Below are 20,554 nucleotides of genomic sequence, written 5' to 3'. Positions count from 1 at the left end.
TCCAATTCAGTTATCATAATCGTATAAATATATACATTTTGCTTTAAGTTATTTTTTTCAAAAATTATCAAATAGTATCAGATACTGGTTGTTTAATTATAATACTTGTAAAAATTACGAAAAGTATAACGGAGAAAACTTATATAGAAAATACAGTATTCGATGTTATAACAATCAACAATATACAGAGAAAGAAACAATATTTTTTTTCAGGCTTCACTTGAAGAAAATAAATTTCATTAGATCTCAAGACATAAAAATTAAATTAACTATTTTATGTTTCAGCCATTTTCTAATCGGGACAACTTCTGGATAGTAGTTCCTTATATCCCTCTTTTTACTATCTTCATTAAATAACGCAATGAGGTTTATGAGATCATCTTATAACCACATAAATAGGAATATATATATATGTATGTATATATTATGTCTGTCGGTAATAAAAGATTAATTATGATTTTCCGTTTTAGTTATTTCTTGATTACAACTTCTTAAAGTATGTGTCTTCCGTATTTACGTCAATAATATCGGAATGCAAATTTTTGTCAACGTAATTTTTAAAATCCCTCTAAAAATTTTATTAAAATCTATATCATTAATTCTGAATCATTATAAATACATATATAAGAAATAAAGATGAAAACTCTATATAAAAATGGAATAAGGAACCTTTTAAATGAACAAAGCCGTAGACAAGGGTTTTATAGATAGCTTCTATATAAAAGCTCAAACGCTTACGTCAACCCTGCTATTGACCAATTTACCGATGAATGATGAAATAAATTGTCATCGTAACTCATCGACGTCATTTAACAATCACGAATAAACATATTTTCACATTTATAAAATTAATAGAATGTATATACAATATAAATCAACGCTTTTGTATTTTCAACAATCAAAAAAAATCCTTTCCCTTTTAAGAATTTGTAATGAAAAACGTATTTTTCTAAAAACTTTAATAATGTTAAAAGGAATAATAAAAATATCATCACACGAGTTAAGAAAAGCGACGTAAAAAAGAATATTAATAACAATTTTTGTGTTTCAATATTTGTTTAGCTTCTGAGTAAATTAATCTTCAAAGAATAGATATAATGAATTTTCTTAAAAATAGAAATAAGAAATAATGAAAAGCTCCTTTAAGAAGGCTTCTGTGTAATATGAGCTTTATATTATATAAATGATTCCTGTTTTGTCTCAACGTATTCTTATAATAATCTTCTTTTTTCGTCTTGTTAAATATTAGCCAACAAATAACATAGTAGTAACAAATAAGGGTGATTTTTCTTAATTCTTTAGCACTTTTTTTATTGACTGTGATTTATTTCAGTTCAACCTATACGTGATACGCTCTGTAAATGTTTTAAACGCCGTGAATGCCAATAAACATCTGATAGACAGGCGCGCTCCCAAACACGATTCAATTTAGATTCCTTCCATCGATATTTTACAAACCTCGATATATGCCATGCATCTGCTACATACATTATATATCTTATATATTTAGTATATTTTGTTTATTATTAATTATTTCGCAAAACATATTATTCAGCTCTTAATACAGATAAATAATAGTAATTAGTAGTAGTAGTAGTTTTAATGGTAAAAGTGTTATAACTCTTTTATTCGGCGTTTACCAGCCATTGTCTCCTCTGAATTACGTCCATTCAGTATCAAATTTTATTCTTTACATAGACTTTTATAAGACGCGATTACGACACGATCAATTTGAAAGTTAAATTTCATATAAGAATACAATACAAAACAGTTTATTCTTTTAATATAAACATTAAATCCTTGATGCAAGACTTGTAAACGCATGTGTACGTAGATACGGATGTCTTATTTATATTTCTTTCAATGAAAAATTAATTCTTATTTACTTAGGGCTCAAAAAATAAAGAAACACACACACACACACACACACACACACACACACACACACACACAACACAACACACACAAATATGTGATAAAAATAGCCATCCAGATGCCAGATTTAATCGTAAAGTGCAAATGTAGTGTCAATTTAAAACCAACTATGTGTCCACTGAAACATAATTAAGTCTAATCTAATAAATCTTTTGAATAAAATCATTTGTTTAGTTTAATCATTTATTCTTAATTAATACCAGTCCATTGTTTAAATTTTACTTTCGTATATTAAGCAAGTAGACTATAGGGTAATGAAAAGAATTATGCCAATGTAATTTTTTACATTCTAGCTATCTAAGTACCTAAATGTATTAAAAAAATATTTCAAACACCAATGCGTTAAAATTATATCAAAGTTATAAAACAAGAACACTCAATTCATCTTACATACTTTCTAATATCTCAAACTTTTTCATAGCTACAGAGGATACGCATAACTTTTGTATAACCGAAAAAAAATCACCAAAGTTTTATAGTCAAATAATTATCCGCAGAAGCCATCAATAAGCTCTCTGCGTTGGTAATCGATCTATCAAATCCCTCAAATCCCTCAAATCACTCTATAACTATTCCATTTAAAATACGACTTCTTGGTAATGAAGTAGAAGGCGTAATAAGCGTTAGAATAATTAACCACTGTATACGAAGGTTTATATTGCATATTAACTTATAACAGCAATCAAAGTTTGAACCACAAAACATTGCCCTACGACCATTATTGTAATTTTTACGATTACGTGTTCATATAAAATGTAATAAAAACGTGTTTAATACTATTTTTGTATAAGAACCGTCTGTAAATTGCGCGAGCTTTTATATGTTATTAATGAAACAGGCATAAACAACTTGGTTTTACCTCTTTTTTGTATGGGGCTTAGATCCATACAAACCCTTAAAGTTGATGTCATTCAACTTTAAGGGTTTGTATGGCTTTGCGACTCCAATTTGAAATATGAAAGTACTTCCCTAACATTGTCTTTTTATCGACTATCACATATGAAAGCCTAGCTTTTGAAAGTGGAAATGTACTTATATATTTTTTTTATCAAATTATCTCACAGCTGACAGCACCATATTTTGGATTTACAATAAAATTTTACAAAACAAAAATCGACATTGCCTTTTAATAATGCTATAGTATGTGTATAGTTAATTCTTCATAAATAATGAACGTTCTATTTTAAGGGTTCTTAACAAGCAGGCTTCTGTTTTGTTTGATATCATTAGAAATTATTTATGGATTCCTATTTGTTCAGAAAAACAGACAACCAATTTATATATAAATATATATTATTGAAATAACTTTTCGCTTTATATTTTGTTATCATAACTATATTTTTATAGAATCTGTCATCCAGACTTCACATGGACATGTGATAAGGAATGCACTTATCGGCTAATAACTTGCAAATGATAAAACATGGATCAATACCAGATAATGGGGAATACGTTATTAAATCAATTTTATTGCACTCCAATCTATTCCGAACAATAAAACTACAATACAGAAAGAGTCATTTAAAATAAACATTTATTGGGTACTTTGTGACAGCATTAAATTGTTTCGTAGTTCAGATGTATATTGCATGTTTTCGATAAAAATATATTTTCTTTAAATATTCTACTGATATTATTATTAGCGTTTATATTTTTTTGTATATGAGTGCGTGCATGCGTGCGTGTGTGTGTGTGTTTGTGTGAGCGCGTGTGTGTATTTTGGTTACGTTCAAAATGTTCAAGTATTTCGGATAAAATTTTGCAATGGAGTTTTAAAGATCTTTGAATAAAAAGCTTCTATTCCACCCGTAAATCTCTGAAATTGAATATCTCATTTAAAATATGTTTCATATACTTTGTTTTGTTACCTAACAAAGCATTTTTTTTTCTGCAGTATATTTTAAACTCAACACAGAGGAGATAGATACAATTTTATATATTCTTGGGACAAACGTAAAGAAATAAAGATAGTATTCACTGATGGATTCGGATTTAACCACTTACGAGACTTATCAATCTGACACTATATCTGCGAAGTGAGATATAAATAAAATTTAAAAGAATTGCCCCTAACATCTAATTTTTACCTGCCAAGTTTAAACAATAACGGTTTTTATTCAGTGGTGAGTATTTAAATTTCAATACACTTCAAATAGGCGGTGGAAAAACCCAAAATAACAATCTCGAGTTAAAGTTTTCCAGTGAATTTTAACCAATTACCGAATTATGTTCCTCAGTGGCAGGATTGTTAAAAAAAATGGAATCCACACAAATCCTTACGAAACTTATAATTTTTTAGTTGTTGAGTGATTATTTCACCCTTTCTTAGTAATATAACTATTAATCCGTATATATGTATATATATATCGTTTGCAAATGTATTAATAGTACATATAACAACTCTGAGTTAATTAGAAACTTTATGCTTTCGTTTCGTAACTCCGCAATCAATAAATTCACGATAATTCCCTTTGTTTAATTTCCTTTGATTATGGATCAACGATTGCGTTGATTTTAGTATTTATACAAAAAATATATACATTTTTTTAGATAAAATCTCAACATTTTGCATTGAAGCCAACAGCTATTAATTTGAAACACAGCATATAATTTTATTCTATCATTTAAGTCATAGAGCTTTCACATGACAAAACGAATGCAATAATATGCATTTTTATCCCTCGAAGAGTTCTACTTTCTATTCATTGAGGTCTCATTTCAATTTATATGGGTCAAAACTGGAAAAACCTTTCTAATATACCGTCATTGTAAACTTTAACCAGGAATAAAAAGTATATTAAAAAAATAACGAATTGCTAAACTTTACGTCTAAAGGAAAGCTGGTAACGTACTGATATTAAATGTAAGTGTCTTTAAGATATATTATTGTAGAAGTATTTTATTTATTACATTACTAACAAAAACAATGCATTATGTAAGTGAAATGAGTGAATATGATAAGTTAATATGAGTGTATAGATATTTGCCGCCCTTTCACTCAAAAACAAACGGATTTTGAAGAACCTTTACAGTAATGTATAGGTTAATAGTACATGAGATATAAGCAATAATTTATCTTGAAATTCCGTGTAGTTACTGCAGGATCAAGGCATAACATTTACGTTGTAGATGAAGTCACGTAACATAAAACTACAAGACACAGCCTTTAGATGTCGCTGACGGTTAGAAATCATATCTATTATTTTAACGCACTTAAAAAAAAATCTCCGAGCCCGATTCTGAAGTCAACGGTAAAATCTAGTAATCAATATAGCACTTAAAATCTCAGGCAACAGTATCAGAAAGAGATATTGTTAAATCTATGCTCTTCACTATAAAATCTATATTACAACGGTCTTCGGGCACGTTTGACGCTTCATAAATATTACGTTCAAAGCCCATGCTTCATTCATCTTGCCCTCATCTCGTGGGCGTTTAGGTGAATCCAGAAAAAATATTACTTAAAATGATACGAGGATGACAACCTTTCATCCAGCGATCCTAGATTCCTATGAAAATAAAAAAATATATCCATTATTTTTTGCCCTTACGCTTTGTTTATTTTCAAATCAAACTGTTTTTGTTGTTTTCAAGTTTTTTTTTACATTGTACCGATGAATCAGCTATTTATTTCTGTTATATTATTATTATCACATGTTAGGGAGGACCCATTTGCGTCTCCTACCTCCACAAAATATTTGTAAAGACGAAGATACTCGAAATTTAATCCAATCTTTGTTAATATATTACCATTGAATTTGAATTTTTGAATGTCCTTGCTCATTGAACATCCACAAAGACTTCAATAATAATGAGATCTAATATTTTCGCGAGTTTTAATCGTACAGTTTTATACCGTGATCACGGTTGCTGAAAAGTAACCGAAACGTCGGGATTATGTCGTTTTTTTAAATAATAAAATCCGCGTAGTATATCCGAAAAATATTAGTTTCATTTAAATGACTTCAATAATGTTCACTAAAGTCTTAAAGGGTGTTGTAAAATAATGTTTTTTTATTTTTTATTTTGGTAATATTACATTAACAAATTTTAGTTCTTGTAGAACATTTTATACAATTGTATCAATAGTTACGGTTAACGCTTTAAAAATATTTTCATTTAAAATCGTTGGTTTAAACTGAGTTTCCTTGTATATTTTAATAACCTTTTGAAATATTAGAAACTGAACCATTTTAATTATAGTAGAATTATAAATAAAATTATTATTAATAATAAGTCCATAATATTTTTTTAAATACATTTTAGTATCCTAAAACAATTCTTTTAATTTGTGAGCTACATTATAACATAGAATTTAAAAAAATAAAGAAGCCTTCATAGGCTCAAAGAAGATTTCAAACTTAACTTGCCAATTATTGCAGTCCCCAAAGACATAATGGATTAGGAACTATTTCACATAAAGTCATTGACACTACTTCTCCTTCCAAATCTAATACTCATTTTCTAATAAAATAGCTAACTGCTCTTATTGAGTTTTAATGAAAACTTACACAGCGGGTAAAACACTATTATTTCTGTTAAATAATTGTCAAACTAGGCTTCCTAATTTCAACCTTTTGTGTCTATATAAATTCTGTCCAAATATGTATCATTCATCTTACAGTTTTGTTGCCCTTTCCATGTTATAAAACGACAAAAAGAGAATGGAGCACAGAAAAGTAATGTTTTACCACCGTCGCTCCTAAATACATTATGAGTTACTATACGCCACGCTAAGGATTGTAAGGATTAAAAAAAATTAAGCAAATAGGAATAGGATTATAGAAAATAATTAGTCAGAAGATAGGTAGAAACGACACAACTGAGTTTTATTCCATTCTAGGTTTAAATCTAAAATCCAAGATGTTGACATCTTTATTAGTACCTATCCGTGAATTTCTTGTCTGACTATGGTTTTTAACACATACATAGGTTATATGATTTCAATCTTTAATGTGCAGTTTTATACACGGTACCTAAATTTTTCAATGCACAAACTGTATACCCTATTTTAAAAACGGTAAGGTTAATTTTCACTTGACTATGATATAATAGTAAAACAATAAAAGCACTTACAAAAGGAAGTCTTGTTCCCAGCATGGAGTCGGCCCCTTCACTGTCACCGTCGTCGACTTGACATTCTGTAGTTTGAGTGTCACGTACGTGTTGAATTGGGTTGCTAGAGGAAAATAAAACGTATGCCAATAACATAAAGTTGTTTTTTAATTTCTACAAATGATCACACTTGAAGTTATTCTGAGACCTAGGTTTGTACTTTTTTCTCTTTTTACAAATTAGTTTCATCAGACAATGCAAATTCTGTATTTAATTACTATGACAATGCGGTGGACGGTTGTTTAAGTGACATATGGGCCATCAAACTCACCTTGTATACCAACATAGCGCGCCTTTTTTACTGAAACAAAACAACAATATGTTAACAAAATATTTATTTTTAATACTAATTCAGTTTTTCTTACTGTACAAGAATATACGATCATCAGGTTTAGCTTCTATCATTCGTGTCAGTGATACAGTTATAATTCGAGGTTTAAAAATAGTGCAACAAAACCTCAATGAACATATCTTGAAAGCTTACTCAAATTAAACTAAGTTCTTTTGATACTACGCGATTTTTATTATAATTAAAAAAAAAACTCGTAATATCAAAAAAAAAAAACTTACTTTCATTTAAATGAGTAGATACACGTGAAAATCTAAGATATCATTATATCTCGAAAGCAATACGCATAAAAAATTAAGTAATATTACATTAGATATACCTACCTACTAGAATACGTACGAATCAAAACTTGAAATAATTATGTGTAAATAAAACAGATTGAAAATAGACGGAAACAGAATACAAAATGGATTATAATCCATCAAAGACGTTCGCATTAATTCATGTTGCAGAGCTGTGTCTTAATTGTCGAAGTGTCTCCCTTTAAACGAAATGTCTACAATTCGGGCCTGAAAGATTCTTATCGGGAATTTTATTTAAATATCTTTTTGCAAACGAATATATTGATATTATTTTGATGTAATCTTCGATTTTATCTAGATTGTATTGTAACAGATATATATAGGCTACAAACATTATTCGTGTATAAACCAATCAAGTTTGCGTTAAAGCACGTATGTCTGATCTGATTATTGAAGTAAAACTAATATTTTTCGGATTTACTAAGATTTTATAATTATTCTTAACATCATAATCCCGACGTTTCGGTTACTTTGCAGCAACCGTGATCACGGGCATCTAAATCTGAAAAATATATATTTTTTTTCAATTAATACTCGCGAAAATCTTAAATTTAATTATGATCTGATTATTCCTACCATTAACCAAATAAAGTATGTACTTTTCCTTATAACTTTCAACCCAGACGACCTTTTTTATAACAAAACATTTAATAAAATCAATATAGACGTATGGCATGTTTTTTTTTCATCTGTATATATATATGTGTGAAGATATTCTTTTTTAATAATACAATATAATAAATCCCCAGTAAAATCCTTATTTATAATACCGATTCAGAGCACTCCAGTAACTTAGGCTTCACTAAATCCATTCTAATGTTATAGGCTCCGTTATATATTGTTTAATTATAATAAGATTAACAGAGAATCATCTCTATACAATTTGAAATAACGTCTTATGTTTCTATTTTCAATTTATTTGTTAGTCATCATCATCATCATCATCATCAGCCTATTGAAACCCACTGCAAAGCAAAGGCCTCTTCTCACATGGAGAAGGTTAGAGCATTAATCACCATGCTTGCTCAAGACGGGTTGGCGATTTCAATCTTATAATTTGAAATTATAAGACCAGGTTTTCTCAAGATGTTTTTCTTCACCGTCCGTCAGTGGTGTCCAAAAGCTCTTAGAATATACATATGACTCGGAAAAGATCACATCTGTACTTGCCAGGTTTCGAACCTCACGTGTGAGAGGCGGGCCTTTTAAACTTCAGACCACCACGACTTTTTTTTATTATTTGTTAGTGTCAATATATCATTATTTAAAAAAAAACGTAATAAATATAAATCTATTTTGCGATCTTCAATAATCGTATATAAATAAATTTTTGAAATTTTCACAAATCAAATTCTATTTCAAGTTATAATTTTAATAATGGAATAATTTAAGGTCTTTATAATAAAACAGTTTTAAAATAAACATTTAACATTTCGGTTGAAAAGCGTTGGCGGTTGAAACAAAAACAGAGGGAAAATTCTGCGGAATTACGGCTAAATGATTTGTAGGCAAACAATCACTAACGAATAAGTTAGATTTACATTCATTAACATAAGTTGAGTCAGGTGCTTGTTTTAGATAGCGAGTATAAAACTAATAATAATAAAATGTGTGTAACAATACTAACTCAAATCCAATTATTCAAGACATCTTCTAAGAAATAAAAAATACATTCCTCCTTAATAAAACACGTATATATTTAAAAATGATATTAAGCATATTTTAGACATTTGTAAAATAATAATCTAAGTTCATATTTCTATTTCCCAATCATTTCTTATAAAACAATACTTCGTAGAAGAAAAAAATATACTACCCTCCTTACCATTATTTTACCTAGTCTTTGAGTCTATATTTTTTCATCTGACTTTTGAACGCTGAATAAAGTTTTTTTTTTAACAACAGGTAACATATATGTACAAGTATACTGCAGTATACTTCCTTTAACTCTTGACACTGACGTTCATAACTCAGTAATATTACTTTAAAAACTTGGGACCAATAATAAATTGTAAGCTACTAGCACCAATTACCATATCTACGAATAAATCTGATGAAACTAGTTCAATGAGGTCTTTAAAAAATCGTATATCGGTTAATCTCCGTTAACCGGTTGATTACGATAATGTCCGGACAAAGCCGCCGTTGTAACCAATTAGATGGCGAGATTAGATGCCAATCTACTAGAAATACGGCTGCAATATCTAGACTTCATTAATAAAACGTTTTGAAATAGTTGTCATTTTTAAAACGTCTACATTTCGTACATTATTTCTGCAGTCACGTAAGGTTTTCAATATTTAAAAGATTATTACAAATTCTCTATTTTACATATAATATAATATGTATCTTGTATGAACGGTAAAATTGTCTAAGATTTGAAATAAATACTTTTTGTAACGAGAATGATTTAAATTTTCTTTATCTGTGTCTACAAATGAAACAAATAATACAATGTTATTTCATATAATACAAACAGTCTTCAATGGGATAATTTTTTCGGAACGTCGTTAACATTTTCAAGTGTTGGTCCTGAATTGTAAAGTAAATAATATTTTATTCAATGAGTCATTAACCTACATTTCGACGCTTCCTATTCAAATTAGCAAAGCTTTTGTCATGACAAGTAAATGTGTCAATAAAGTCGATAGTAGCTTTGTATTGTTTGATTTGGTTTTTTTATATATACTATAACCTTAAAACAAATCGTTTTAAATTATATATTTGTTATATAATATTGCTAATATAACATTATAAAGAGTTTTAATGTATTCAATATATATTTAATAGTAGATTTGCAATCGCGTACGAGTCGCGAGACGAGGCACGAGCTGAAGCACAATGTGAGAGTGTAAATAGCACTCGCGGCTCGCCTCGCGTCTTGTCTCGCACCTCGTAGCACTCTTGTCCGGAGGTGCGAGCTGCGATACGAGACGAAGCACAGGACGAGGTACGAGGCGAGAGTGTAAATGTAGTATAACAGTCTTCATCTATTTAAATATATCAGTATTGTATACTATAAAAACAACCAAAGCAATAGAATTAAATTGACATATTATTATTTTTTATCGTAGTATTAAATTTTCGATGTATGCCTGATGCTTGCCACTGTAATTTAGGATAAATAATTAATGTAAAATGTGCCTTAATAATAACGAAAATTTTAATATCATATATGTGACATTTCAATGTACTGTGAAAAAAACGTATATAATATTATTGAAAAATATATATTTTTTTGTATTGACAATTAATACTACAAGACCCGCGACTTTGACAGCGTCACCGGAAAAGTAGGCCGGTTGTTAGACCCACCATTAAAATCAAAGAGCCTAGCTCAAACGCCTTTTTGCTTAAGACGCGAACATATTTTACCCACATTTCTTAAGAATGAAATTTAAAATAAAGGTTTGCTAAAAAAATATTTATAATTAAAACCTTAAAATATTTAATCTAAATCGATGTATCTTAAGGCAAACGAATCCACGCTGGATATGCGATATGAATTTACACCAATTTTACAATAACACGAAATCGGTTTCCTACGTTAAAATTATAGCATTAAACAAAATAATTTATATCTGTATTTTTATTCAAGAGTCGACAAAAATGCCGCACTCTCAAAGTAATTGGATGAACCGGTATGTTTGCGTACGTATTTAAAATTCGTATTCAATTTTTTTTTTATATAAACGTAGAATAACTTCACATGCTTTTGATTACAAAACATTAACACTGAAAAGATTTTAACGAGAGTTATCAAAATTGTATCGATACTTATTCAAATAATATAATATTTGATTTGACAAATCAAACGAAACAGTATGTCGCATCGTTTCGCATGATTACAGCTCGCTCTGGTCAATGTTTCATATACGTTCGTGACAACCCTAATCCCTCAAAAGAGTGGACCGAAATTCCTTCCTAACAACATCCAACAACCAGCGCACAACAAAATTACTGAAGGTTTCATGAAAACTTTCTCATTACATTTCATTCAGATGAATAAAATAATAATTTTAAATAAATATCTTGAAAAAAAAAACTATTGTTATATCTGTATAAAGAATGCATAGGTTATAAAATATAAAACTATTTAAATTGAAATCAAAAAAACCGGTAACCCTGATTTTACTCCAACAAAAAGTGACAAAAATGTGTTAGTGCCCATTTAGAACCAAAATTTTTATAAAGATTTGCATAAAAAACAATCCATAAGACTTTAATGATTCTTAAATTTTTTTTGAAATAATTAATTAAATAATAATTAAATCTCAAATACAGTATATTTATAGATTAAAATATATATATATATATGCATTACAAATAAGAAGTACCTAAATACATATTTTTTGTTTTGTTACGTTTAGTTGCGAACATAAATGGTTTATTCAGTATAAAAAATCTGATGACGATCTAATAGTACTTAAACGGAAGCAGTGTCTGGCTCGACTTTTATGCACACAGAAATTTTACAAAAGAAAATCGTTAAATGTTCAGAGCTCACATCAATTCATTCTTGGGACGTACTTCGAAGGCGGCCCTAGAAGGTCTTTTCAAATTTGGTTCGGTAGAGAGAGGAGCTTGGACAGTGGAGGTGAGTGTTTAAAGCGCGTAAGATAGGGGCCCCTTAAACCTACACCTGAGTTGCAAGTCTCAGGCACTGTCGAAGCTCCTCTCCCTGCAACGCGATGGACCCGGCAGCCGCACGGTGAATCCATTGAATGCTGAGAGGTTTCGTCTTTCGTGTTAAAGATGGAATGATAATCATGCAGTATCAAGGGATCATTGTGCAGTGAAAAAATGGAAGGAATGGGATTAAAAGCCGTCAGAAAATAGAAAATACATACATTCAAAGTCATCAAGTGTGCTCCTCCCACGTTAAAAATATGAATTTAAATAATTACAAGTTTTTACTCACAAAACTGAAAAATAATGAAATTTATTATAATTAATTATAATTTCAACTTAATATATGAAATATATAAATAAATTAAATTATATATTTATAATATGAAAAAGATTTCTTACTTGAAAATAATTTTATTTATTTCTAAGAAAAGAATTGAAAGGATGTTTGATTTCGCACCCACCTATTTATTTCCCTCTTAACATTTTTCTGTTGACAGTTTAAGAAAATGTAATTATATTTACAAGAAATAAAATATTTTTTTTTTTAATAAAACTAATATTTTACGAATTATACTACGCGGATTTTGTTATTAAAAAAAATACGTACTCCCGACGTTTCGGTTACTTTGCAGCCACCGTGATCACGAGCAGACAAGATGTGAATGTCACATGTGAATGTCAAATCTCGTCTGCCCGTGATAAAATACGCGTAGTATAATCCGAAAAATATTAGTTTTATTTAAATGAATACTCGCGAAAGTCTTACATCTCATTCAATTATTTATTAATATTAAATATTAATTGCGCATACAAACATATATTAGCTCTTTTTGCCCCCATGTCGAAAGCCTAATATTTTGTGATTTTGACTTCCGTTGCAATTTAAGTCTGGATTTGTAGTTGTGATTACTTTGCGTCAACCCAAGACTCTCTACTCAGAACAAAATTGTTGGTGTGAACAGTGATCGAATAACTTAAGGTCCCTAGGTTTACAAAAAAATAATTAAAGTAAAGTTTCCATAATCAATATATTGCTTGGAAGTAGTTTTTATAGCTTTTTAAATACAATATATATTTACTTATATATTTAACATAAAAATATCAATATGATAGAGTTGTTTTCGTCAAATCAATGGCCATATTTGGGATATTTTGTGTAAAATATTTACAAATATAATGCTCTGACTATACGTTCTCGATTTAATTGTATTACTGTCTCTAAATAAATACATAATTGCAAATAAAGTAACAAAACTGACGCGGGTAGGAACTTTTTCATGTCATATGATGCTTAACATTTTTCTACCTCCTCTTCGTATAATTCATTAGGACACCTGAAATGGCAAAGGCCTGAATATGTATACATATATATATATATATCTAGATTAAAACAACATGAATTACCGAAAGTTCGTCGTTACAATGAAATTGCATGATTTGACTTACTCCTTATAACTTAACTGAAAAGCCATTACAAAAGCAAACGGTATGTATTTTAATAGTGCCTACTAAAAATAGTGTTCGGATCGAAATTTTGTAAATTTTGTATTAGACCAGCTCTGTATTAATGGCGGTGGAGCACGCAAATGCTGCCTATTTCACATAGTTCCGACTATTTGAAAACAGGTCGGCAATTTTTTTCTTCTTTCATTCATACTTCTAAGAAAATAGTCTTCTTATCATAATTTTCAAATCGTAATTCACGGCGGAGCTCTTTATTGAAGGTTTATTAAAATATCATACTCTATGAAGATATCGTTTTTACAATGATACATAAAAGACGTTACCAAAATATTAAAAAGTACCAGACGAAACACAATTTTATGAACATTAAAATAATATAACAAAATTGTGTGGAAACATTTTTGTGGCAAAGTTCGAGCTAATAAAAGCCATTTTCCCAATTAAGAGTAAAACAATAATGCATTATAATATATCATCGTTACACCCGTTACTGTGCCTTTCGAAGGCTTTATAAAGATATATCCTTTAATATTAAATACATTCTTTTTTTCAAAAACCTCGATTAAGCACGTATCCTGCGACCTTTCGTTGTTGTACTTTGATATTGATTTAAAAAAAAGGATATGAAAATTTCGCTACATATTGCTTTGGATTGGATTATTAATATTTGTGATTATTTTTTCCGTGACTTTTTCTCTTTCATTAATTTCCATATACCATTTCAAAAGGTTAAATGAGTTTACCAACATACGAACGTATGATTTGATACAGTTTCAAAGTCTAAGATTTTGTAATTTTTCATAAAAATAGTTTATTTTAGATAGGTACCCATACTTACGTATGGAGAGGAGATAGATAGCTAGGGCACAATATATAGAGATCGTTTTATATTTCTGTTATATTTAAATTAGTACAACTATATAGTATATTAATATTCACAATAAAAGGTAACATAAAGTCTAGATTATTCTGTCGTCTTCAATACATAGAAATTGACACGTACTTAAAATCTTTCTCTTAAAATCTAGGGTACAGTTTATCATAAATAATTTCATATATGATCCAATATAAAACATCAAATACTACTTATTATAACAACCATTTTAGCAAATAATGCATTGTTTGTGTACATATAGTATCTCATATTCATCCCTGTGCTTTTAAAAATCCTTATTAAAAAATTATCGATATTTAATTCGATGCGATTCGATTCGATTGAATAATTCGAGAATTAAAATGTTTATATTTCACTAATCATTCATTCACTCATTCACTTCTTTTAAATTTTACATTTAGCTATTCACATTCATTAACGTATATAAATAAGCAAAGTTCTATTCAAAATCAATCACAACATAAAAGCCTCCTCATGCTATATTTCAATTAACAACAACTGTAAAAGGTAATTTTATATAGTTTCGTTAACATACATCACATTAATAATATTGCCATACAATAAAAACTTATTTAAATCCGTGAAACAATTCATTTGCTAGTGAAAGGTAAATACATGTTTATTATAAATTATGTTGCAAACGATTTCGCATAAGAACTTATCGCTGTTAAGAACTTATCGCTGTTAAGAATTTATCGGTATTAGAAAAATATACTATGTGGTTCTTTTAATATTTTTATTCATAAATTCATCATCTATATATCAACTTAATTTTTTTTTATTAAATATTTTTTTAAATAATTCGAAAATCAAAAGATTAGAAATATACTTATGGGCCTTCAAGAAATTTTGCTTAACGAGAACCCAGGTGACCTTTGAAGATCCATCTTATACCTCTACTTTCTATTAGCTAAGCAAATTTAAAGGATAGTTAGCTCTTGTTAAGAGCCCTACTTTAAAGTGAATTTAAATTATATAATTTGTTGTAGCATCTTCTTATAATCTTATGTTTTATATGAAAACTATTTTTCCATGTCATTGAGGATGTAAATAAATTTAATATAGAAATAATTAATGAAATTGTAACAAAAATCTTATTTAATCGCTTCCAAACGTGCGTGTAATAAGATTTTCAATTAAACATTATTGTTTTGATTCAATGAAGGGGTACTGATTAGATAACGGAGAATAACGGAAGAAATGTCCACTGAAGAAGAAGAAAGAAGCTTTACATATACAAATTTATTAACTTCATGTAATTATTACGATCGAGTATATTAGAATACAATAATTTATTTAATAGGAAATTCAAATTATTTCTCAACAAAAATTTTATGGAATATTAACGTACTTTTATACTTGATATTATCAAATTTTGTAGATGAATGAATTGAAAAAATAGATCTTAATGTAATTTCATTCTTGATTCGGTGTTTGATATTAATGTAGTTACTTGAAAGAATATTTTAAAATTTATTTTTTCATCCAAAGAGTTGAAAATTTCGAATATTTTACATTAGGGATAACACAGAGACGAAATTTCACAGGATTCAATGGATTCACCGTGCGAGTGCGGGTCATCTTTAACAGTGCCTGGGACTTGCGACCCAGGTGTAGGATTATGGGGCGCGTTAAACGCTCACTTTTACAGTAACATATTCAAAATAATTAAGTGAACATTTATATAGGCCGCTTTAATTAATTTTAATATTAGAATTTGGAGGAAATATTATTCAATATCACCTGAACCTTCGAATTAGTTGACGGAATCTGATTGGAAAATAATAAGCTTACCAAATATTATTTTATAATACTTTGTAATGACATTAACTTAATACTCGGTTTAGGCTTGTCTCAAAATGTCTTTGTATCTATTAAAACATATACTTTGTTCTTTGCCTTATATTTTTAGATTATAACTCAGCTTCTAGTTAAACCCTATAATTTGTTTACTATATAAAAAGTGTATAAAGTAATATTAACGCTTCCCATATTACTATTTGTACTATATACATCCTTTACATTTGTAATAATTTCACTTACATAGGAATTTATTTTCATATAAAATATTTTTTTACGTGGGCTTTTAATTAAATTACAGTTAAATTGCAAGAAATCCATTTTATCGGCATACATAATTAACGCACACGTATGTTTTATATATAAATTGCAAATTAATCAACAGCTTGTAAAATGTGTACTTCTAAAGTAGCTCTTTTCTGAATATACTTATGGTTCAGTTTCGATGTAGACCATTTCCATGATATTTAAACAAATAATATTTACAAATATATAAATGCAAACAAAATGTTTCGACAGCGTTTATTCTTACGTGATATTTTAATGAATCAATCTCTATGTATGTATGGTTCGCTTTCACAATGCAAATTAGGTTGCAGCAAATTTTTAAACTGACATAAAAGTAATTGTACTACAACAGGGAATACATTGAACTAGTCACGTTATTTTCATTTAAAAACTAATTTAATTTTACCTATTTAGAGCTTAAGTAATAAAATTTTATAAATTTAAAGTCGTTTATCGATTGCATCCTTTTTTTCAAATTCATAACCACCCATCGCACGCTACTGCTAGAAATAATGTTTTTATATCTAAATAAAAATGTTTAAAACTAAACACATTAATTAATATATTTTACTATGAAAATAATAAAAATATATATCACATACCTGCCTCAGATATAATAAATGAAGTGTCTCTTTACGACAAGGGAAACCTTACATCCACTAGAGACTTATTAAGAGACCTTACTCCGCAACAAATAAGTAATGGGAGACTTAAAACATTAAGAAAATAAACATAAATGATCACATTTATATATAAAATATATTAGGTTTCAAGCATTTACTGCAATACAATATCTGAACTCAATATACAATTATAATTAAAGCAATTATGTTCAATTCAAGAACAGGTTTGAAAAAAACGCAGCAACTTGTCAAGCTCTCAATGAAATCAATATCGGAATATAAGGTTGATTGAATTGCAAGCGATCCAACTACCATTGAGGTCTAAACTTAATTTATTAGCACGAGGCTAGGCAAGAGCCCTTAAGGCTATTTATTCATAATATTGCATTACCGTTAGCCCATGATATTAGAAGCATTTAAAAACTAAATATCGAGGTCCTTCGGTATGAAAACAAAGAAAAAAAATTTGCAAAAATATTACCATTAAAAATTAATACGACAGTTTATTTCACGACAAACTTTCGAACTCAATCCTACGATCAAAATATAAAAACCTACTTAAATTAATAGTTCAAATATTTAAAAAAAATCCTATAATAAACTTCTTTGATCCGATCACAGCCAAAGAAGACACCAAACAATTCTTCTCGATTTAGCAAGTCAAATATTATACGGAAGTAATAAGAGTGTCGTCTAAACTTTAAAATATATTCTCATAAAAATAAATAATGGTTAACAAATACACTGTTCAGTTTTTCAGAGTATGTGTATTAATTTAGTTTAAACCAGAAGATGTCTTGTTTATCTCGGCCAGCATGTGCCATTAATTCAGACGCTTAAAGGAATCCTTAACGTTTTAAACTGGCATTTAACCATTTAACAAGGCTGGTTGCATCGTAAATTTGTTTGAATGTAAGCACAGATATCGTTATACATTTTTCTGTATTACTCACAGCTGAATTCTCGGCTATACCGATATACATATATATATATCGGTTTTAATGTACATTCATACGTACATATTTCATAAAACTGCCTTTACTCGGTCATCTGACACAAATTAAATACTTGCTTAGTATGTACTGTAATATTGACTATGCATTTGATTTTATATTTTCATTTTTAGCTTCCTCCGTATCTTGTATTAAGAGTGCTTCAAGACAAGTATTTTTATTTGTTTATTTTGTGAAACATACGCAATCCCCACTCATTGGGTTTATCACTTACGCCATTTAAAAAATTATGACATTACTTAAAATATGCCAAGTTATTGGAAAAGTCACTACCGAAGTCAGGCTTCGTCGCACATCACGGTAGGTGTATAAAGTTTCTACTTTCAGACTTAACAGGGATTAACTCGGACTCCTATTTAACTTAGGAGGTAATTTCCATACAAATTCTTAATAAGATTGTCGTTGTATGTTCCTTGATAAAAATAATTGGTAATCTCGCTATTACTCGAGCTAATAACTTTGTTGTTTGAAAATTAAATCTCTAAAGGAATCGAAAGATATTTTTTTTTCTTCGCAGTACGAATTTTGAAGGAAATGTTTTTTGTAAAGTCTCTGCGTTGTTCAGTTATTTGAATATAAATCTATATATCCACCAGTTTAGATACCAATAAAGAATATGTTTTAAATGTAAAGAGTTGTCCTATTTCCATTGTTCTGGAACCATACTCGTATTGCTTACACCTCCCGATATTAGTTATATCCAACCCAAAAACTTTTTTGTGCATTAAAGAGCCCAGTGACACTAATGTGAATCTAGTATATAAGTGAAATAGTATATAAGCGAGTTAGGATATAGCGAGTAAGTATTAAATAAGTAGATTTTGCAATTTCTTAAGTTATTTTTGTTTCTATCGAACGGAATGAAAAATATATTATGTCCGTCTCCTGGTTCTAAACTATCTCACCACCAATTTCCAGCCAAATCTGTCCAGCAGTTCTAGAGTTTTTTTTTAGATAGTTTTTTATAGATTTATATCTAATTTATGTTAGTAAAATTGTTCAATGTATATTTCCATACTCTATTTTTAATAATCTGTCAAAAATGCCTTTTTCCTAAGTAACTTTTATTGCAAATAATAATATAACAAATGTAAATTCGACTATATACATATTATAACTTAGAAAATACAAGAATATATATATATATATACATATTTTCAATCTTGTAACTAAAAGCTTCTTATGAATCTGATTTTTTTTTAATTACCGTGCCATTTCTCTCCACTATAAAATCTATTGTATATCATTTTATAACATTTCCATTCAATAAAATTCTGCAAAACATAATGCCTCTGTTTTCGAATAATTGAAACAGGATCTTTCTTTTATCTTTATGGTTTTAATACAGTGGCATTTGCAGGGAGTTTTTGTAATACCAAACAAGTTAGGTAGTGGCTTTGTGCCAACAATAGCGTTCACTGGCTGTACAAATTACGCCTCCATAGTCCACAACCATTACATTCAGAACAGAGTCACTGTTCACGGACTTTAGTTTAATGTTAAGGATACATAGTTATATTCAAGAAAATTTTTGACGATGCAAAATCCAAAAAAGAGTTGCATTTTTTATAACTTTATGTGATAAAGATCTTAACCTTAAGAATCATGTGTGTCTAATGAAGTCAAAATTTATTCAGTTTTTAAATAATACTATTACACAAATAATCAAAACTAATTATTGTAATAGCAGTTAACTATAATTAGATCTTTTAATATATATTTAGTATGGATGATCTCTAAAAGAAGCTGAACCCATACATGACTCAGGAGTTCACGGGGTATCGCTTAAGCCATATAGCCTATTCCGTCCTATCAGGAACCGTTTGACTACACAGCGCGAATACTTCGTCTCGGGAAATATGATAATCTTAATTGAAGTACCAGTTTCATAAGCGTTAAATATGCTAATGCATCATTACCATATTATAATTTACATCCTGAATTTGAGTTCACTCGACCAAAACTCGCTTTTAAGTCTTCCATGTCAAATTATTTGTTTGCAAAAAAAAATATGTAATAGTGTCTAATGCAGAACCTGGTATACGGCAGCAATTAAAATATTACATTACGTCAGTTAAGGTAACAAATAGTAGTACAGTCATCTCAATTTCCTCAAACAAAAAACATGACTTGAGACA

General features: G+C 28.8%; 1 protein-coding gene across 1 annotated transcript in view; it reads right to left on the bottom strand.

The window, feature by feature from the left end:
* LOC116768247 (protein unc-13 homolog B-like) overlaps positions 1 to 20,554 on the bottom strand; it is a 169,376-nt gene that overhangs the window by 137,302 nt on the left and 11,520 nt on the right. Inside the window, exons 2-3 of the mRNA XM_061523446.1 lie at positions 7,322 to 7,351; positions 7,012 to 7,114 (exon numbers count right to left, since the gene is read on the bottom strand). Of these exons, the coding sequence (XP_061379430.1) occupies positions 7,012 to 7,114; positions 7,322 to 7,351 (133 nt within the window). The remainder of the gene's footprint in view (positions 1 to 7,011; positions 7,115 to 7,321; positions 7,352 to 20,554) is intronic.

This window comes from Danaus plexippus, chromosome 19 (assembly GCF_018135715.1).
Source record: "Danaus plexippus chromosome 19, MEX_DaPlex, whole genome shotgun sequence".
Taxonomy (NCBI): domain Eukaryota; kingdom Metazoa; phylum Arthropoda; class Insecta; order Lepidoptera; family Nymphalidae; genus Danaus; species Danaus plexippus.
The sequence above is the reverse complement of the archived record's forward strand: the minus strand, read 5'-3'. Positions and strand labels throughout refer to the sequence as shown.